This window comes from Micromesistius poutassou (genome assembly GCF_964030765.1).
Source record: "Micromesistius poutassou genome assembly, chromosome: 22".
Lineage (NCBI taxonomy): Eukaryota > Metazoa > Chordata > Actinopteri > Gadiformes > Gadidae > Micromesistius > Micromesistius poutassou.
In genome coordinates, this window is record NC_140292.1 from 5,493,835 (window position 1) to 5,516,333 (window position 22,499).

Here is a 22,499-nt window from a genome sequence, read left to right on the forward strand (position 1 = left end):
CTCACAGATTCAAAAGTAAGGGACGGATCAGGGATGTATTATAAGAACTCAACATGTGCGGATGCAACATGGGAAAGGGACCTTTCAAGGCAGCTGCGACCAAAGCAAAACGCTTACCTTTCAAATTCACGCTTTACGTGGCCAATCGCGTCGCTCCGCACGTCCCCTACGTGCGGAGCGCCGCCTCCCGTGTGTACATCCCATGCAACCAGTGCTCTCGCGTGGTCGTGGTGCGTGCCGTGTACGCTACTTTACATATAGGAGTCGTTTAGGATAAGACGTCAAACACAAGGCGACCTAACAGATGCAGGGTCGATCCGAGTCGGAGCCTTTAATAACGCACTTTACGACGCATGAGTCGCTGGCGAGTTGTTGTGAAGCTAGGAGCTAACTTTAGCTTAGTTGCTAAACTGGTAACGTAACGTCAGTTTCTTTATAGTAACTCGAATAACAAGTGACTTGTGTTATTGCTGTAGGTGTTTGCGTGTGACAATGTATCTTGACAAATAAACGCGGTTAGTTTTCAAGTGTGGCGGATGACTTGTAAGGTCACCAGACCCACTCTGATTGTGACCTTCTTTGACAGCTGTGGGTGGGTGGGTGTGTGTGTGTGTGTGTTGGTTCGTCTCCCCGCATCTCGTGTGTTGTTGAGGTGGAACGAGTTTAGTTAAACAAACTCAAAAAGCATTCATGAATTCTCCCAGGCCAACAGTGGTGCTCTCTAACTGACTACTACTAATAATACTTTCTAGATGTAACACAGTTCATACTTCCGCGTAACTGTCACAAAATGACCCGTCCATCCCTGCTCAACTTCCTTTGCGTTGGGAATCGAACCATTGAGCTGCTATGCGGACGCGCCTCTGCGCGTCCGCCGCATTCATCACACACAATGCGCAGTGTTGCTTCGCGACCCGCTTCTGGATTCAGACCGTCAAAGGTGGCGGTCGTGACAAAGACCACCCGCTGCGAGTTCGAGCAGCAGCGGTATCGCTTTGCAGGGTTGTCTGAAGTCGAGTTGAAACAGCTGGTAAGAATGCATGCTGTATCTCATGAGTTATTGACGTGCACATGTGCAGTGTGTATGTATGTACGTATGTATGGCTGTTGTTCCCTCAAGGTGGTCTTCACCCCTGCCCTGTCTAATTATGGCTTGTGTTTTTGGTAGCTTGCCATGAAGGGGTCCAGCTACAGTGGTCTTCTGGAAAGACATACAATCCACACTCGAAATGTGGAGCACATTGTGAAGAGTCTGGAGTAAGATATATGATGGAAACAGATCAGTATCTTACAAAATAATCATCAATGCACGTCTGTGTATCACTAAAACTATATAACTAATACTGGTATAATATGTGTTTGGTCATCAGAAAAGAAGGCATTGAGGTGCGAGTTGTCCGCCGAGGGGAATATGATGAAGAAGTGGTGCGATGGGCCGATGCAATCATCTCTGCAGGAGGTATGGATACATGGCACATATTTGGTGTGCATGTGTTTTTATAAGGTACCTTAAATATATTATTTTACTCCGCTTGCTCGAGTATTCCTTAATTTAAAACTTATTTTTAGTTGAATTTCTTTTATTTGACTATATAAACATATAAGCCCAAATCTTCATAGCCTCATACCATTATTTTAAAATGGAAAATATTTGCTAATCTTGAAGTACTTTAATCAAAACTTACTATGAGTTCTGTAACTGCTCTTTACTTTTCTTAGGTGATGGGACAATGCTACTTGTTGCCAGTAAAGTTTTTAGCAAGGACAAACCAATTCTTGGAGTAAACACAGACCCTGAGAGGTATTCCATTATCAGCCTGTGACATAAAAGACTATGTAATAGAGAAATGGAAAAATGAATGAAAATTGCATAGAAAAAATAATTTGAAATGAAGCATATAGAAATGTTTACCATGTTTAATATCTGAAATGCTGTATAGTAAACATTCCCCATTGGTGTTGCTAAGTAGACGGCGATGATGAGCTAATGAGCTGGTGCTTGACCTGCAGGTCTGAGGGCCACCTGTGTCTGCCTGTCCGCTACACCCATGCCTTCCCGGAGGCCTTGGAGAGACTGCAGCGGGGAGAGTTCAGGTCAGGGAGTTTGCCTTAACCATTGTTTAGCTCAAGATGATAGAAGTAAACTAAATATTTGAGTCAAATATTTGATTGATCTTTTTTCTTTTACTAACAAATGTGAACATGTAAAAAAAAGGGATGTATGCCATCAAATAAAATTGTGCATCTACAAATTTACACAAGGTATGCATAATATCCGTAAAATATCTAATGGCTATGAAACAACCCATGTAACAAACATGGGCACACTTTTACACCGTCCTTAAACGCCAACACGTTGACGTTAAACACTAGCTGTCTACCTTAACATCCATCTGTATACCTTAACCTCCACCCGTATCCCTTAACCTCCACCCGTATCCCTTAACCTCCACCCGTATCCCTTAACCTCCACCCGTATCCCTTAACCTCCACCTGTATAACTTAACCTCCACCCGTATACGTGTGTGTGCTTCTTGCCGCAGGTGGCAGTGGCGCCAGAGGATCCGGCTGCACCTGGAGGGAACGGGCATCAACCCCACCCCTGTGGACCTCCACGAGCAGCAGCTGAGTCTGGAGCAGCACCACATGGCCCACCGCATCACTACCTTGGAGAGACGCAGAGGTACGTCTGTCTGTGTCTGTCCTGGGTCTAGGTTCTTATATGGCCCTGTTGGAGCATTCGCAGAGGCGGTTTCAACATGGTTCAATACAGTCACTGCAATGTGTGGGTGGTGTGTTTTAATGACGCCAGGAGTTTCCCAACATCTGTGTCCTTGTGTTGCTTGCTTGACCCCTCATTCAAATGTGTATCACCCCTCACAAGCTCAGCAAGTCATGAATAATGACATAATCAATGACATAATCATTTACATGGTTTAGTGGACCAATAACAGGAAGTGACATATTGGATTGAATGTACAGGAAATGTTTGACTATTTAGACCGAGCACCCTGCACACACTACAGGGAAAGGAGCATAATGCTGTGCTTTGTTTTGGTTGCAAACCGGCCATTTTGTCTTACATTTAAATAGAATGATGATCTATCATTTTTTAATGAATGGAGCAGCATCAAAATGAGTTGGTACAGCTCACAAAATAATTGTCATCCTGACATTTGAGAAATGTTCCAGTAGGTTTGTTGTTACTAAAAAGCCAATATTGATTTAAGTGACAGCCTGTGTGCTTCAGACACCAATATTTGTCATTTGCTTCTAGGCTTTTTTGGTGCACTTTGAACAGCCTCCTATTTGGTACAATTGTGATAATTTTTGTACGCATAAATGTATTAAATTGCAAAAGTCGTCCATTACGCATTTAACAATATATACTTGCTGACGTTTTACAGAAAGTGGAACACAAGACGACAGCTTCTCAGAGCCCAATCTCCTTCCTGTCAGAAGTCTGAATGAGATCTTCATTGGAGAGTCTCTGTCCTCCAGGTATACAAACATGTCAAAGCCACAGCACAGTTTCTGTTTCTGTTCCAGCCTCCTGTGACATTTCCCACGTGTGTGTCCCGTCCCTAGCACTCACCAGCCCATCTCTGTCCGTCCAACACAGGGTGAAGTGTAAATCCTTAGACCCCCATCTTACCTTCTCGCTCCATAGGGCTTCCTACTATGAGATCTCAGTGGACGACGGGCCGTGGGAGAAGCAGAAGAGCTCAGGTCTCAGCATCTGCACAGGGACGGGATCTAAAGCCTGGTACATTGGACAGCACGCACACACACCAGAACACGCACAGGGATCAGGTCAAATGGTTTAGCCCTTCTCGAAGCATGCTTTGTCTCGCGTAGGTTTTATTTACACATTCTTCTACAGTGGAGAGGCTTGTTTGACGTAGGGGTTTGTGCCTTCGCTCACTAACCATCGATCATGTATGAGGACTGTTTGCTAACCAATCACCAATCAACAGATGGTGTTTTAGGAACTTCTCTTCCTACTGTTTCCTACTGTTATATATATATATATATATATATATATATATATATATATATATATATTTTTTTTTTTAATACATTTCTTTATCAATAGGTCATATAATATCAACAAACTGGTCGAACAATCTGTTGAGGATCTTCTAAAAATAGGTACGTACAAACAGAAGTGGAAATAAATAAAAGTTCTGGCAAAAAAATCTAATCTTAAATAACATTCATTCTCTTCTACAGGAAAGTCACAAACTGGCCTTGACATCCCACTTGATCCTGGATTCATTGAAAATGGTATGTACAATATCTCTCTCTCCCTCTCTCTGGTTCACCCTTCAGCCCATTGCATTCATACATCGATACCCCTTCCCTCTGTCCCCTCCTGTTCAGTGACTGAGGAGTACAACCAGTCTCTGGTGTTCAGCCCTGAGGACAAGCGGCTGTTCTTCAGCATCCGCGAGCCCATCGTCAACAGAGTCTTCTCCAGCATTCGCCCAAGAGGATTTGCCAAAAAGTGAGCACCGGAATCTTCCTTCAGTTTCTTTTCAATTGAAGTTGCACTACATTTATGTTACATTCAGATTTGATCTTCTTTTATGACTTGTTAACTTAGGTGTGTTTTAGTATTCTTAACTTTATTCTATAGTCTTTATTTTTATGTAACTCCTTGAATGTGCTTATGATGAATAAACTTTAATTTGCACCTGAATGGTCAAGGAGATCCATAAAATTACAAATGTACACTTCAATGATCCTCATCGTCTGAGTACACTTTGTGTAATTGTGTGTCTTCTAGAGTGTGCGTGCGCTCCAGATGCTGGGACGCCTGCATGGTGGTGGACGGCGGCACGTCCTTCGAGTTCAACGATGGCGCCATAGCAACGATCAGCATGAGTGACGAGGACCAGCTTCGAACCGTGCTCCTCTAAAAGTATGCACTGCCATAGGATTTCTATATTAATTTATGGGTTGGTATTTGGGGGCATAAAGGGAATTACACATGCATCCATTAACATATAGCTTACAAATGTGTTGTTTTCACTGTATTGCACTGTTGTTCCTTGAGGACACTTTTTCCTTTCCTTCACGCCATCCATTAGTTTCTATAGCAGAGCGTTGCACAATCATTTTTCAGTTTGAATTTTTCCTGTCAAATCATTGGGACAAGAGGAATGCTAAAGTATATGTAAATAAGAATTTCTTGTGAGATTTTGTATGATTGGATTGCAAGAAAAGGCTTGTTTTGAACCGCTGCTAATGATGGTCAATTTCTCACTTTCTTTGAGAACATATTTTAAATTGATTTGTTTTTTTCGGGTGTTGCAATGCTTCAGTGTGCATTCAAAGGTCAAGCTGTCAGTGCCAATTTTTCTAAAACCAGCAGAGGTAAATATGCTATGGCTTTTGGTGAACAGCCTCTTTGTTGATTTGAAAGTGATTTTGAGCAATTCTAAACAAATGATTACAAAAATAAATCCAGAAACAACTAATTTAATTTATGTGGTTATATATATATTTTTCTCCTTGCAAACCATGTAAAGAGTGTATTACTACCTAACTACCAATGAATCGCTTTCCTATTCCTCACTGAAGTGCTGTCATTTTTCAATTTCAAAAGCATCCATGCATACATCACTCCTGGGTTAAAGTCTGATAATGGTTTATGTAATTTCTCTAAAAGCTTAATGATGTAGGCCCGTCGGGAGACTCTTTAGTTGACAAAACAGTAAACGTAAACGTCACCCAGTCCCTTCACAATTTTTTTTTTGTATCAGCAGAACTTGGAATGTTTGCAGTCTTGGAAACATTCCACACAGGAAAACGCACGTTCTCTGATGCAACACAAATATTTCACCAAGAAGAAACCCAGAGCAGATTACATTACATAAGATGAACCTGCATTTTGTACAGAATTTAAGTTTTGTCCATTCAAGTGAATGAAGCAGTAGGAAGGTAGATAATCCATCCTGAAATGTTTGAAAAGGTCAGTACTGAATTATGCACGATACTGAACTTGTTCAACAGAAACTTGCATTGGCCTGTGGGTGAAAACCCCTACCAGACAACTGGTTTTCCAACCCATGTCTGGTGAAAGAACTCTTCTTTAAAGAATTGCCGAATGGATTTGGTTTCACACCTTCCAACAGTCATGCCTGTTTGTATGGACCCAAAACAAGGACACATTTAACGAGACAAATCGGAACCTCATCCTAACAAAGACAAGCCATCGAGATAATACTTGGCTTCTACACAAATGAGGGTTAAACAAATCAATCAAGAATGCCACATTTTATTTAAACAAACAAAACGGCTAACCTGAGTGGCATTCACCACATGGAGACCACCTCCAGGTAAATGGAAAATATTTATTAGCAGCCAGTACCCTTTGTCAGCCCACCTTCAGTTTCCATTGACATCTATATACTCAAGTATTTCGGAGTAGGACACTTAACCCAGAAATACAAAATGGCACAAACAAAGCCTTAAAAAAAAAGAGGTAATAAAACCAGATTGGGGAGACGTTTTTTTTTTAAGCCTGTCCCAAACAAACATGTAAACTAGATCCAACCATTTAGTACGTTCAAGATCACAAGATGGATTATTTACATTATTTCTGTCTTATGCAGTGAATTAATACAAGTAAAAGTATTATGCCAAGGCACAATATTCAACACCTTGCTCAAACACTCACTTTGGTCACAATCCCTGTGCAGGCTTCATATGCTTTTAAAGAAGCAAATCTTCATCAAAACAAACCCTATTCAAGTAATTTTAAGTTTACCAAACATCTTTGCTTCTAAATGTAGAAGTTAACATTTCCTCAACTTCCATTTAATTAACCAGGTAAAAAATATTTATTATATATTTAAAAAAAAGTTAGTTTCCAACTGATGAAATAGAGAACCGGGTCCTGGAAGGACATTTTAAGCACTGTAAAAAAGATATTGCTTTACTTTTTTGTTTTGATTTTGTTCTATTGCGTCACTGTAACATAATGACAAAGATATTGATTGTACATCCAGAGCGCCTCCTAGTAGTTGAACCGCAGCCGACACCTCCTGTCCCACATCGAGTGCACGTCCGTCTGCACCGGGGTCGGCCGGGCGATCATGGAGATGGCCCTGGTGTTGACCGCCACACGCTTCATCTCGTACGTCTTCAAGAACACGCGTGCGTCGGGTACGAGTCCGAACGCGTCCAACAGCCTAAGCGATGTAAACCTTTCACCGATGTCACTGAAATGAAAAGACAGACGTGGTGTAACGACCGAAGACACAAACCAGATGGAAAACAAGACGATATAAGTCACTCTAGTCTCCAAAGTAATTTTTTTTTGCATGCAAACAGGTGTACGTACCCAAGTGCTGCTGCGTAGATCTGGTAGCAGCGTGATAAAGACAGATGTTTAAGGTGCATGAGTTGCTCAAGAGTAGGGATGCAGGTGGTCCGCAGGAAAACACTGTCACTGCAATGCAAGACATAAGGGAAAGGACAGCGTCACACTCCGGGTCCAGTTCATATGTAGTACAACACAGTCCACAAATTTGGTTTGTTGACACCATGAATAAAATGATCCAAAGTTCAACTACCAAAAGTGTTGAGGCCATATTGACAAGCAGTTAAGCTATAATTAGTCACTCTCCACAAGGAATTTAAATGCAGATTCTCACTGACACAAACATTACCTAATGTCCAGTGTTACAATATTGGGGCACCGTTCCACCAGCACCTCCAAATCTGAAATTTAAATTCCACAGAACATGAGAATATACACACACAAGTTATAAAAGTGTGTTAAGTAAATTAAGCAATGCTATCAATGTAAAAGATATCTGTATATTATGTTCTATGCCTAAAGACCATCACACCTTCTTGTGCAAGGTTCTCTCTGTAGCCACTCAGGTTGAGATCAGTCAAGCTGGACGGAAGATTAGCGACCACGGCCTTCACGTGGTCCGACCCGAATTCACACCAAGATATGTTCAACTGCTCCAACCTGCAAGACGGGATGCGTAAACATCAGTACATTCCCTCCCAAAAACAAGAATTTAACACAAGGAAGGAATCAGAAGGTGATTCTAGAGCCTTGCTAGAACATTGCTGCAAAAATGACCAAAGGTTTAGCTTACTTGGGGAACGATTGCAGCATCTTTCCAAGTGGTTCAGCGGAGAAGCCAGTGCAGCCTCCCATATTCAGCTCCATCAGCTCAGGGTTTTTGGATAGATGGCTGTGGGAGAAGAACATTTCACACATTGTTTATTGTAATGACAGCAAAGTGTAATTGATGAACAAAAAAAAAAATAACATGAGTTAGAAATATGAAGGACACATACTATACTATAGACAGTTTAGCAGTTGCTTCTTTCCTAAATGCTTTCTTAGTTTGTTGGTCATGTGAATATTGTTGGTTAGTTGCGGTATAATGTAATGTCCCAATGTCTGTGGAATTTGGTGGTCTTTTGAAACCAGGAACATGTGTTCAGAAGCATGCAGAGGGTGAGAGCATCTTGTTCAAGGATTCCTACAAGTCAGACTGCGGACACGGGGGCTGGAAGTCAGTAGCTCTCCGCCCAGACCCCCACTACCCGGGTACTCACTGGAGGATGCAGTCAGAGAGCTCCAGGCTCTCCAGGCTGAGGTGGGTCAGAGCCGAGCAGCGGCTCAGGATGACCTCCAGGGACTCTGACGAAACGTTGCAGTGGCTGAGGTCCATCTGAACCACTTGAACGGGGCTAGAGAGGAGACAAACTAAGAAATGTCAGAACTGGGGGATGGGCTGCTTCAGTTCTCGATTTGGACGTCAGTATCCGTTGACTGAAAGCACGTATAGAGGAATGTAATTGTTATCTTTTGTATCTGTAGTTTCCACATCACAGTACTCCCATTCAATTACTTTAAAAATCAATACCTAGTCAGAAATCTATGAGAGTACAGCCTGTCAATTTGGTCTCCGTAAACCTCCGCAATCTGTCTACACCTTGTGGTAAAGCAAGTGTAGACAGACTACGCTTGCGTTTTGAAGCTGTAGATTAGGCCACACTTCCTTTATTTCTAAGATTCCAATTGCACCTAAATTCTTATTTATTTAACCTTTTAAAGTGAGCTGGCCAAAAAACAACAACATCCTTCATAATTGAGGATGCGGTAGTTAGCCTGGTATGGTTACTGCCGGTCTACAAGTCTCCATCCTTGCCTCATGTTGACAAACGTCAGCTCCTGGATCACGGTGCGGGGGCAGCGGAGCCGGCGTGCCCCCGTGCTCAGCAGCAGCTCCAGAGCGGCATCCATGTTGGTCACTCCCTCCAGGTCCACACTGTGCCACAGCGACTCGTCGAACCTGGGTTGTGTTCACAAAATGCACCGCATTTGTACCAGGGCAAGTGAGGTCCAAACTATCCTGTGATTAATAGAATAGGAACTTTAACTAAATTAACAGATTAATTAAGTTACATTACAGATCTAATTAACTGGTGACCAGTAATTGTGAATTCATGACTTACGCCAGTCGACGCCACCGCTTGCACACCAGGGAGGTCCTGAGGAGATGTGATAGAGGCAGGCAGAACAAGATCCGGAGGATGAGCTCATCCGGCAGATGGTCCCAAGAGAGACCTGACAAGTAATGGCAAACATTAGATAACCACCAAGTCACCAAGGAAAATATAAACATTTTCGCTTTACACTTTGTAGCTCACATACCATTACTGGTCTCTTTCCTCCTCCTTGACCTCCTTGAAAGGACGAAAGGCACCATTTCATTCTCTTTCTCCCTGGGATTGAGGCAGAGTTGCTTGTGGTTTGGGGACCACTGATGAATAAGATCACTCGGAGTGTTTTCTGCATCCAGCATATCGTCGACCCATCCTCTCTTTTTCCGCTTGGTCTTCGTGTTGGATAACATGGATCCCTCCAAATTGTGGCTCATGCATGGCAACTCTTGTAACGCTCTGAAAACAAGTATATCGTCAATACGATGAATAGATGATCACAAAAACATTAAGCTTTTATTCATTATATTTAAACGGAATGAATCAACAGGTGTTTAAAAGTAAGTTAGCTGAGGGAGCGCGCCATAGCAACTTAGCCAAAGCTAGAAACCGCGCAATCTGCAAATGAAGATAAGTCACACAATTTCAGGTCAAATAGAAAAAAACATATGAAAGATGATCATGCACTTTCAATATATATTTTCGTCTTAGACTGCCAAGAAAATAGAACTCTAGGTATAGACGAGGGACCCATGATTGCGCGGTAAAGAACACAAATGGGCCATCGGCATGCCAACTTTGCAAGTCCATGATATCAACGATCGTACGATGGTTTGATGAAGTACTTCAGTGGATGTCCTTCAATATGTCCTGCATTAGCTGATAAAATCGTAGTTTGAAGAAGGACAGAGGACAGAATGTGGACACACAGTCGCCTTGGTCTTGTAAGTTACAATCATATCAGTACGACGAATCTGATGTTACCGGAGTATTGTCCTACTAAGTATTGTTCAATATATTACAAAGAATTAAACATACCTCTGTCGTGGCATGTTCTTTACAATAAAATCCTCAATATGCTCTGATCGATTATTCTGTATGTTTCGATCCAAGCGGGACTATTTAAACTCAGCGCTTCGGCCCTGCTCGTCTGCTACAGTTCTTCAATGCTGATTGGCTGGACTTAGGACGAAAGGACGTGACGTCAATATCATTCTCCTTCGTTGTATTCGGGTTGCTTTGTAACGACACGAACTCACTTTCGCCACCTAGTGGAGTGATAACTAAACAACTACCTCAGATTTAGTAGAGGCCAACATGTTATCCCAGTGTGGTCAAATATGGTTTTGATTGAAAGCATTGGGGTGACTGGTAATGCCTGGTACTTGCATGCAACATCATGTGACCATTTCATCATGAATATCTTTACCTTGCATTTTAAGTTTTACACTGAAGAGTCGTCCCCCTTGTGACGACTCGTTCCGACTGAAAAACAAGTTAACCCCAATGTTAACATAACCAATGTTACCATAATTAATAGCAATTTAAAGCTATGTGCCAACAAAATAATACAGTGAACAATTTTGCGATTAATGTACTTTCCTGAAATATATATACAAAAAATAGATAATGTAGGCCTAACAATATGACTCATTCAAATAACAAGGCTCTAGTCCATTTTTATGTGAACCTATATTTGGCTCAAGAACACGGAGGACGGATTCCCCCATCAATTCAATTCCAACAATGGGTAGGCCTATCCTTACCGCTGAGTCTTTACCACGATTACAAAGCATGAAACTTTTCAAGAATGAAACATTGCAGGCTTTTTGTTGTTTCACAAGGAATTAACAATACGAATTAAAACCTACTTCACTCTACCTGCATGGTATCCTCAATGGAAAGTACTAGAATAACCTGGCATTCACAATGGGGCGCAAGCAATTGTACACACATGCTCATTCTCTTTATTCAATAGCATTGTCTGTATTATGAATATGAATGACAACCCGTTTTAGTGTCATGTTAGGGGTTTTATTTGTCCCTCGGTGTCCCCAGCTGTGACATCACAACCAAGTAGCTTATCCCTTCAGTCCCCTCCAACCAACCAAAATAAACCTGTTTTAATCCCTTTTAAAGTACATGTTGTGAAGCCACTCCACAACATGGGACAATGGACTATTCCTGTGTGCTAACCTACCTACCTACTGGGTAGGTAGGTTAGGTAGGCCTACACTACACAGAGATGGTGATGGGAGCCAACACTAACACCCCTGGACAAGTTCCCTATATTCAGGTGATAAATACAATACTATATTGTCAAATATTTATAAACATGTGTGCCTAAATACTTCCCCTTTTGTTTCAGATGTTGGGTTTGAATCCTTCCATAGATTTGTTCTGTTCTGTTTATATTTAACTCTCCGCTGATGAAGGTTAGAGTAAAGTATGGTCAAATCTAGGTACAACTTTGGTTGTTTAGGATTAAGCAGTTTTTGTAGTTTGAAGTGGTTCCATCCAGGATTAAGGTCGTTTAGGTTTATGTCATAGATGCTAAAGTTTAGGCATTGGTTACGATGCCACGAAAGGACAATTTAACATTCTAGAAGAATAATGTAGAAGACACCAGGGTAAAATTAGGTGGAAATGGCATGTTCACATGGCCATTAGCCAGTTAGATTCAACAGCACAAACACAGAACAATCGTATTAATTAAATGGCAAACGTATGGTATGATATTATTTTAGTATTGCATACTTTCAAGGCTTAGAGTTACAATGATGTACATTGCAGTAGACAGGGTTCTATGTTGTGGTTTGAGTATACATACAAATACAGATGTGTTTCCAACACATGACAAAACAAATGCCAGACATAGATGAATAGAGCAGGTACATAAACATTAGGCTAGAAGGCTGAATATATGACCAAAATAGTAATTAGATTCATTTAAATTTCATCAAAACTATTTCCTTCCAGGAAACACCAATTTAGGATATTAACACATTTAAGACTAAGTTACATTTATACTGTGTTCATCTCTCCAAATATACAAAAATAAAGTAGAAACTGTGCAAAGTCTTTCAAAAAGGACAGAAGATTGTAAAAAGGCTTTGATGAACTTACAGGAAAGACACATGAACTGAAATTGACACCGACTTCAGGGCAAAGAATCTATAGTTATGACAATTTGCCAATATCCAATTTGCAATAGTGCTTTAACTGTACTTTTATCACCAACTTACCCATTTATTTATGGCTTATAGCTGTATGCCAATGCAGCTCAACAATAATGAAATGTACATATTTCTACTGAGCTCACAGGGGACACTTTAAGAGGTTAATAAATTACCAAGTTCATGTAAACAGGTTTGGATTCAAGTTATGACACGCACACAATTCCGTCTGGTCACTTAGTGCGTCTGTCCGTAAGGCTCCAGGTTCGGTTAAGGTGAGAAACACTGGCCTTCAAGACAGTCTGATTAAAAACAGTGACAGTACAAAGAACCCCTTACACTTTGTCATACCACACACACCAACAAGTCGGCCCTTTCAGTAGGCCACATCCAAATCCGTTAAAGCTTGACTAGGAGGAAGCCTCTACCTCTACTAAACAAAGAAGAAGAAGAAGAGGAGGTTCATCCATGGTTGAAATGTAGCCGTTCAAACAGCAAGCCCAAGTGTGCGGGAGGTCCTCCGAGGGCCAGATCTACTTGGAGCAGGACGAGGGGTCCAGGTGTTTCAGCGCCCCGCCCACCAGGTGCAGGCTCCCCGTCACCAGGACGTGGATCTCCGTCACCTCCCGCAGGAGCGCGGCCTTGGCGGCGACGCTGGGCTTCACCGGCGCCTCCCGCTTGTCCGCGTCCCGGGACAGGAGGACGGGGTCCCGGCCCTGCGCGGCCCACCGCAGGGCGCTGAGGATGCAGGGGAAGACCAGTGCCTCTGCCCCGCGGCCCGGCCCCAGGGACAGGTCGACGTCCCCGATGAGGAGGGGCCTGCGGCGACCCGGCGGAGACTCCCCGTCGCCGTGGTGCCGCCGCCAGCTCCTCTCGTTGTCCAGGCAACGTCTCAGCATGTTCTCTACCGACACGTTGAAGTTCTGCTGGTCTGCGTGCCGGGAAACACGGACATAAGAAACTCAACATCTTCATGTTTTACTGATATTAAGTCATTTCTGCGTGATCATGTTATTAATCCGACTTCATTACCTGCGTTACATGATGCGATGGCTTCGGTGATATTCGGGCAGAACACAGCAAAGTCGAATTTGCATGGCTGAAACAGGATAGAATATTGACTTAAAACAAAACCAACAACTGCCTAAAGAAGTGTGATCCACTGCAGGACAAAACCCAACATTTTTTTATTCATCATGATCTTCTGATAGTGATAGGTGTGTCTTACCACCAGTAGTTTTAGCATGGCGGCCGAGTCTCTCTCTCCTGTGGCATTAAACACCAACACTCTTGCAACGGGGCCACTGCAAAACAGCAATACAGCTAGTTATACTCGCTGAACCAGTGGATGGATTGGATTGCCAGTATAAACCCCATTCCTTATGCTATACAGCCACAATAAGGACAATTAAAACAATTAAAAATGTGACTGATGTTTATGAATAGCATCTTAAAATCTTGATGTATGCAATTCCATTCTCCTTTTTCTTGCTAGAGGGCGTTGTCCTTCCTTGTGTCAGGCCTATACTGTGGCCTAACTGCATTACTACGCTGTGATTGCCGTCTCGTGGGCCAAAATAACCCTGCCCAATTTTTCCAGGTTTCCTTTTGAAGATTTTTTGAAAGGAAAGCTACAACGAGCCTGCTAGGTGCAGAGCTACTCTACACAGTGGAGGGTATAGGAGAGACCTCACTGAAGCACCTGTGTCAGTTAGCACACGTGCTCACATTTCTGCAAGCTCAGGTTATCAACATGTGAGCCCAAATATCAATGTAAAAAAAAAGTAAAGCTATTCTAGTTTGGCATCCAAATTCCCATCCAAAGGCACCTGGTATAGAACTCCAAATCAACCACAGTGTTTCATGTCTCCCGGAAGTCTTTGGTTGGATTTGCATCTTTTTGCGATGCGGACCTTTGCATGGTGATTATTTTCGTCTATTATCACAGACCTTTGCATGACACGCAGGATGCAGGGAGTGGGATTTTTGGCCTTTAGAGAACGTTCCCTTTCTGCTCACCTTGCGTTACTCTCGCAGCGCTCCGCTGCCTCTTGGAACCAGTGCACGCAGGCCTGCATGCTGCGCGTGGTGTGAGCTCCGTCCAGGAAGTAGGTGACCTCGCCGTTCTTCAGCGTCTGGGTGCGACCCGCCCACACCGTGTCTGCCAGCCCTGCCCGCCAAGGTGGGGCGACAGGTCAACATACACACACGTGGGATTTCTGAACGGCAGGCATCAAGCTGTAGGTTGTTCCCATTCTTTTGGGGAGTCACTATTTTGGGACATTTATCCTAAAAATGACTTGTGTGGTATTTGCACAGTCTCGCAACCTAGTGCCAAATAAAATCTGGCTATATGCATGACAAGTTAACAAATGATACTAATCAACCCAACAGCGCTAGAGTAGGGATGCACTGCATTTGATTACAGAACCCCAACATTTTAATTGAAATGATGGCAAAGTAGTTGAAAGGACCATACCATTACCATATTCAAATTGAAGCAATCATTTTTGTCTAAGGGACATTTAGAGTGGCTGCCAACTCTAAATGACTGCTGACAGACTCCCACGACTCCACTGCTGACAGAGTTAGTAGTAATGTGTTACCTTTGGTCATGGTGGGGCTTGGTGTGAAACGAGTGGCCAGAGGGACCCCTGGACCCTCCAGATGGGACGAGGGAAAGTTCTTGTCTGTAGGAAGAGAGTCAGTTAACAGCTTGGACTAGTTCAGCTGAACCAACGATGTCTGTCCTACAACATGGAAAACAGTCCAAACATGAAGTACTGGAAGTGCCTCCCACGTACCTTGCAGACACCTTTTCTGCAGCCAGGTGTGACTCAGCTGCAGGGCCAGGGAGGCGTTGGAGCGCTGATGCTGTCCGGCCAGGCCCAGCTGCAGAGGTCCACAGTCCGTCTGGTAGTCCCCCAGCTCTGGACAGACCCACAGGGGACACTGGAGACAGACATCAGGGTTACTCATTGAATGGCTTGAAATGCACAGCAATGAGCCACACACTGCATCTTGGATCAATTTGATTTTTTTTAAGGTGCCAAGCCTGAGCCAACCGCCACGCCACGGACCCGCCCTTCAACGTACAGTAACAAAACCATCAAACCTAACCCTACCGACCAATAAACCATCAAACCCAACCCTAACCCTACCGACCAATAAACCATCAAACCTAACCCTACCGACCAATAAACCATCAAACCTAACCCTAACCCTACCGACCAATAAACCATCAAACCTAACCCTAACCCTACCGACCAATAAACCATCAAACCCAACCCTAACCCTACCGACCAATAAACCATCAAACCTAACCCTATCGACCAATAAACCATCAAACCTAACCCTACCGACCAATAAACAATCAAACCTAACCCTATCGACCAATAAACCATCAAACCTAACCCTACCGACCAATAAACAATCAAACCTAACCCTAACCCTACCGACCAATAAACCATCAAACCTAACCCTAACGACCAATAAACCATTTTTTGCATTTTTAGACTGTTGCAATTAGGGATGTCACGAGAACCGATACTTCGGTACCAAGTCGATACCAAAATTCAAAAAACGTGACGGTACTCGTTTTTCTTAGTACCGTAGGTACCGAGGATGCAATTCCGCTGTACGTCACGTGGGCAGCATATACACCTACACGGGAACATGGAAGACGGCAGCTGCAGCGAGTGCGACGGCTCCGCCTCGACTCGTCGATAAAAAGAATAACAAGAGTCTCGTCTGGAAGTACTTTGCGTTTGGAACGCTGCGCCGCGCGACTGTTTCAGACGGGACCCGTTTCAATGTTGCGCTTCTAAACACGCATGGTACGACTGCGTTCGGCATCACTTACTTGATGTTTTGATTGAAGATCGGCAGGTTGTAGTAGGTGCGGCGGTGAATGTGTGCGTGCGTGTGCGCGTGTGCGTGTGTGTTGCGAGCGTATGCAATTTCAAAGTAAACAAACCAACTCAAAGCCGATGCATGCATCCAAAATTATTCGTTCAAAACCAAATAAACAAATCAAAAACAGCGTTGCTTATTCGCTTCAAATACTTTTTCTTTTCAAAACTTGGTTAATTAATACGGCGCGGTACCGAGCAGTTGAAAACAATGTTGGCGTCTCCTGTGGCTGCCTTGCGCAGCTGCGTTATATTACTTAATATTAGGTTGGAAGTTATGTTTTAAACCCCGCCATGCACGCAAGTGTAAACGCCAGCCGCATAGCTGCATGAGCCTGCTTTCAGCGCTTATTATTTTTTAAAAATGATTATTACTTGAACGCTACATGCCACTGTTCTTTTTTTGTAATGTTAATAGTGGTTTATTTTTATTCATTACTTGAAGGCTACATGCCAGTGCCACTGTTTTTTGGAATGTTTAAATGTTTTTAATAAATAAAGTACATGGGATTTATTGTTTTGTTTTTGACCGTGGTATCGAATTGGGTATCGAGAATCGTGGAATTTCACTGGTATTGGTATCGACTACTAAATTTCTGGTATCGTGACATCCCTAGTTGCAATAGCGCCAACTTTAGGCCGATTTAGATACAATTTGGACAGTTTAATCTTGACCCATGTACCTTTGACTATCCCAAGTTTGATGATGATTGTGTTAAGTTAACCCTGCCTTTTGGCATTAAGTTAAATTTCAATTTCAATCAATTGACTTCATCTTACTTGAACAGTTGGAACTTTGGTCCCCAACAGCCACTAAGTCGGTCCCGCTCAAATCAACCATTGCGTCTATGAACTGTGTCACAGGTCACGCCCATTTCGATGCCACGCCCTATTTCAAAATATGCTGACTTTTTCTTGTTTAGAATTTGATTCTGAACAACTTTTGTACTGGACTCAAGATCATAGGAGTCCATTTTGATGTTAATATAAGCATTTAAGTCGTTTTGTGTTTTAAACCACGCCCCTTTGAAAAGTCAATGGCTCCTGGGTGCTTTATTATTTATTTTACAGACTTTCTTTTATGTCAGATTAAAAACATTGGTCCATAGATGATATCTGCCAAATGATTTTTGTCTAAGTAAAAAAACCTAGGATCCTTAGGGAATTTAGTGTTTTTAACAAAGTTCAAAATAGTCGTAAATCTATCCAAATAAAGTCATAGGTTTTTGAGGCATATCTGTTCAGCATGAGGATATGCATGTGTGAACAAAGTTTCATGACTGTAAGTGAAAACGTTTACGAGATATGCTTGTTCAAATTTTGCATTTTTGGACTGTTGCTATAGCGCCACCTTTAGGCCAATCAGTGTGATATTTGCTCTCTGTTAATCTTGACTCAGCCTCTACAGCTGTAGTAAGAAAAATAAAAAGCATGCGAGCGGTTTAGGCTGTGTAAGTCAAACGTGGTGGAATAACAATAATAAAAACACTAACGATTACAATAGGTAATCGCACTTTGTGCTTGGCACCTAATAATACATGAATATATACCTTGTTGCAACACAGAGTAGCCAGCTCGCCCGCTGTATGCCTGTATGCATCTACCTTGATGTTGCTTGATGTTGATCTATGTTTTTCCTCAGCCTTATGGACAGTGCAGAAAAAATCATCCCTAATTGTAACTCGTTTTTTTGTTGACTTACCTCTATATCTGTTGCTCTCTGTTTCAGGACAGCCATGGATTCTTCAGGCTGCTTGACCGTGAAGGCAGGAACCTCTGGCTAACCATGGAAACAATACACATCATCACCTCTCTTAGACCTCCAACAATCACTTTGTCAAGTTTTTTAATACCATGTTGACTGTTATGGGTGGAACCCTCTCAATGTTGTACGGGGAACGCACCTTAAAGATTCCTCCTTTTTGCCAAGCAATCTTCTCAATGGTGTCCCCGAGAATCTGAGTGTGGTCGATGCCGAGAGATGAGACGCCACACACCCATGGTTTCCTGACAGAGGGGTGGACCACAATCCGTGCAGGAGGGAACAAAACATCATCACATGACATCACATCACATTCTGTCCGCACGTTCAGCGACTGGTTATGGCCAAACCCATTCATTGTGTTGTAATCCCAAGGCCTGATTCTGGCGTCCAAACTATATTGGACTGTAGTCTTGGTTTTAGTGTTAAACAACTGTGTTTACAGTTGGTAAGATTGTTGAATCACTTATTACGAGTAAAACTGGCTGTAATGTTGTTAAGAAATGCAGACAGAATGGTGCACACACTTACTTTATAATGTTGGTGCAATCATAGGCGCCGCCGATTCCCACTTCGACTACCGCCAAATCCACCTGAATCCAAACCATGACACATTTTAATGACTGGAGAATTTAGGAAAAAAATGCAGTTAACCCATTACATAGTGTGCATCGTGTGATGCCCTGTTGGGATCCTAAACTATGGGTTCATAAACCTATTGTATACTAGCAACATTATTATGCATACATACCTTCTCCTGCAGGAAGATATGGAAGGCCAGAATGGTGAGAAATCTGAAGTAAGCGGGCATGCTGCCACGATGTGCCTCCTAAGGACATCAAAGACAGCCATGTTAGAAGATCACTCAGACCTATCCTTCTCTGCCCTAGTCTCCATTTTATTTAACATTTATTTTATCAGGAAGACTCGTTGAGAGTGTAATCTGTCCTGAAACAATTAAATGTATACAATAATCACAAACAAAACCCTTAGAGAGATGCCTGAAACTAATCATTAACACATTTTGAAAAAGTTATCAGCAAGCCACATTTTAAAGATCTGGAAGAAAGGAAAGGTGTGGCGTTTAGGGTATTGAGCCACCCTCGGTATCAAAGGCATCTTGGTTGGTCTGATTACAAACATACATTTGCAGAAAAAAGTACATATTGATCAAATCAAAACTTGTTTGAGCACATGGTCAGTAATGCTTAATCAGCTAAGGCATACATAATCAGTAGTACAAATGTGTACCCCACAGATCAGAGCAGACACTTGTTGCACAACTCCACGCTACTCATTCAACGTGTGGGGTGTGTTTGCATAAGCAGACAACACTTTACGTTATAGGAGGTGAAGTCCAAGTAAAAGTTTAACTAAATAACTTTCCAAAATCTGGAAGCATTCCAGCTTATCTGGCTTGGCTTAGTACTTTATTTACCCCAGATGAGATATTTTCACAAAATTCTTGCCAATATAGTTGCTATTTCAACACAGATATGGCTTACTTACATGTTTAGCAGGGGTAACAAGAGGTCACTAGGCCTGCATGTTCTTCTTCTATAGTAACAGGTGAATGCAAACAATCTCTGATAAACAGAAAACGCTGTCACGACTAAGGGATTTGCAAATGTTAAACATTGAATACTTCACCGATACTACAGTTTAAAAGGAGGATTTGGCACCCTTTGTGGCATCACAGTGCACTCCATTTATGTTATCCCTTTTGATAATGAAATCAGTTAATTGACGACGTAGCCCAAACCTTAAAGTGGTCACAAGGGAATGTCACATGAGGCACGTGCTCCACATGCCACTGGACACAATAACGAGCTTGCAGAACAGAACCACAAACAATACACTAACACAGTATGAAGATTGGTATTCTGATCATAACAGGGTCTTATCGAGGTCGATCAGAACAATGCATACATCAATCAGAGAAAATCAGGGATGAGAAATTATTAATCAGTTTGAGGAATGACTTCCAACACAAATTGCCTGTGCCAACCTTTGATTCATCCAGTCTTGCATAAATCTGCCAGAAATACTTTGTGAAAAGCTCTTTTCCAATTGGCTGTCCATTGATGCGAATCCTCTCCCTTACTTCAACCAAGTGTGGTGAACTGCAAAAAGGAAAACAATTCTCACATTAGGGAAATTCCATTGATATTCAAAGCTACATGCTCAGAAACATTTATACACAAATATGCAACACGCAGAAATGATAAGAAAAAGGCAAACCAGCAGCCCTGGTTGCAGGTAAACAAGAGCTGCGTATGAGAACTGACCAGCAGTGAGACACATTGTAGCCTTGTGCATACACGGCTTCAGCCAACTCTGCCCAATAGTAAAATCTTAAATCACTATATACCAGGTACAAGTGTTTGAGACAGTATCTTTTTTAAGGAGGTGTACAGCACCTGGGCTTGATAAACTTTCTGCATCATTCTTATCTCATGCAACAACAGAACAATTTCTTATCATCAATGTTGGACATAAAGTTATGATAATTTGTTTTGACCTGTGAAGATTCTGATTGGCTGGTGATAATGTTCATGTAATAACAATTTAAAAATAACCAGTAACATTGGACTGGGAACTACAGTACTGGTTTATACCTGTAAAATCCTGTGCGAAACCCGTAGCTTCTGAGAATTTGCTCTGTGAAAGCACATGTTGATCCCTGAAAAATGTACATGAAAGACATACAATTTAGTGTTGCTACGCTACTGGAGAAGGCATGTAAATAGCTAGCCCAACTTGTCCCATGCATATCCTATAAGAAGAAGTCAAACATTTGATGGCCACCAGTTCATAACTTTCGTTTGTCATGGATTACTGAATCTAATGACGACTTCTTTGGGGAATTCACTCACCTTGCCCTTTGTCCCGGTCACATGAATGATATTGAGATTGTCAAGGTCTTCAACCTTTGCAAAACAAACAAATTAGTTGAGACTGATTGCCACGGCAGCTCTAACACACACACACACACACACACTAAGTGAAAAGTGTTCTCTATTTCAACCTACTGCATTTAAATTATGTTATGACAATATGGATGATTTACCACAAGGCCTGCTCTCTCCAAGAAGCTCCGCATAGCCACAAGTTGAAATTGAGGGTTCCCACGCTCTCGCCGCACCTGTTCCAGGGCACTGGCATTGGTCTGAAGTGTGTTGAGGGTGCAGATTGCATCCTGTATATCATGGTAAACGAGAACATTGCATCATGAAGTGTTAAAGTTAAAGCTGCTCCGGATCTTTAGCTGTGAACAGTGGCCAAAAGGCGTGACATGCCAAATGAAAAAACAACGGAATGTACCGCTGATTTCCGTTTGATTATCTAAGCATAGACGGTTGTAGAATTATTTGATGACATGGGTTGATTCCGTTTACTCAAGAGCTGACAGTTAACATTTTTTTCTGGTCGTCGGCTTAAATTTTCAACTTGCCAGAAAGAACAGTAAAAAATAACTACTGGTATGCATAATAAACAACTATAAATACCTGCCACGTGTTTGCATAAGGCTTGGACGTGTGAATATTACATAATAACGGTAAGGTAAGTTGAGACAGCTGTTGTATAAATATAAGTCGTTTAGAGGGTTTAATAGTTATTAAATAGTACAAAGTTAATGCGACAATGCCGCCATAAAGTATCCACTGTACATTTGAACTTTGGCTAGCTAACTAGCATATCTGCTAGTGTGCAATAAACTATTTTTTAAAGGTTGTCAAAAACAAACAGCAAACGTACCTGGTACTCCATTCCTGGAAGCTGAGGGGCTGTCTTGGTGCTCGAATATTTCGATAACAAAGCAGCTCCGTTTGACGCCCGTTTCTGCTGTCGGAACAGCGCGGCAAACCCCGAGCCTTTGAGCCGCCACATGCGGGAGCAGCAGCACATCATTCCCGGACCCGGCGAGCACAGGAAACCCCGGCCCGACTGGGCAGGTCCCTGTCAGTAACGATCGCAACGTCACGGCACTCCCCCTCCAGTGGTTGGTCGGGCTAGGCCTACATCTTTTTCGATAAGCTCATATTACAAATTACTGTTTGCGTTGCACGTTATGGTCCACATCAAAGCACACGTTAAGTCAACATATGACATGAGGACAGGACACGCGGCCGCCACTTCCGGACGTCTCAATGTGTGTGTGCGTGT

The 22,499-nt window shown here is 42.4% G+C and overlaps 3 protein-coding genes across 4 annotated transcripts; 1 reads left to right on the forward strand and 2 right to left on the reverse strand.

Annotated features, from left to right (window-relative positions):
* The first annotated feature begins 217 nt into the window (after positions 1-217).
* Positions 218-5,580, forward strand: nadk2 (NAD kinase 2, mitochondrial). 2 transcript variants are annotated; one of them, XM_084486662.1, is made up of 12 exons: positions 218-1,030; positions 1,169-1,257; positions 1,371-1,459; positions 1,720-1,801; positions 2,011-2,094; positions 2,544-2,683; positions 3,408-3,501; positions 3,623-3,766; positions 4,097-4,152; positions 4,234-4,287; positions 4,384-4,507; positions 4,790-5,580. In XM_084486662.1, the coding sequence occupies exons 1-12, from the start codon at positions 791-793 to the stop codon at positions 4,920-4,922; spliced, it is 1,329 nt and encodes a 442-aa protein (XP_084342788.1). In that variant the 5' UTR covers positions 218-790; the 3' UTR covers positions 4,923-5,580. The 2 variants fall into 2 exon arrangements, with proteins under 2 accessions (XP_084342788.1, XP_084342789.1); XM_084486663.1 differs by having other exon boundaries at positions 3,671-3,766.
* A 712-nt stretch (positions 5,581-6,292) lies between these two features.
* On the reverse strand, positions 6,293-10,639 carry skp2 (S-phase kinase-associated protein 2, E3 ubiquitin protein ligase). The gene is made up of 10 exons (XM_084486646.1): positions 10,522-10,639; positions 9,695-9,942; positions 9,496-9,607; positions 9,189-9,332; positions 8,593-8,727; positions 8,124-8,222; positions 7,863-7,990; positions 7,680-7,731; positions 7,352-7,459; positions 6,293-7,229 (listed from the first exon to the last, which is right to left on the reverse strand). Exons 1-10 carry the CDS (start codon positions 10,533-10,535, stop codon positions 7,025-7,027), a joined length of 1,245 nt encoding a protein of 414 aa, XP_084342772.1. The 5' UTR covers positions 10,536-10,639; the 3' UTR covers positions 6,293-7,024.
* Positions 10,640-12,209: 1,570 nt separating this feature from the next.
* On the reverse strand, positions 12,210-22,290 carry fpgs (folylpolyglutamate synthase). The gene is made up of 15 exons (XM_084486740.1): positions 22,092-22,290; positions 21,403-21,531; positions 21,209-21,262; positions 20,951-21,015; positions 20,341-20,455; positions 19,084-19,161; positions 18,864-18,925; positions 18,475-18,577; positions 18,273-18,350; positions 15,464-15,611; positions 15,266-15,349; positions 14,679-14,829; positions 13,888-13,963; positions 13,692-13,758; positions 12,210-13,590 (listed from the first exon to the last, which is right to left on the reverse strand). Exons 1-15 carry the CDS (start codon positions 22,242-22,244, stop codon positions 13,193-13,195), a joined length of 1,761 nt encoding a protein of 586 aa, XP_084342866.1. The 5' UTR covers positions 22,245-22,290; the 3' UTR covers positions 12,210-13,192.
* Between the last annotated feature and the right edge of the window lie 209 nt (positions 22,291-22,499).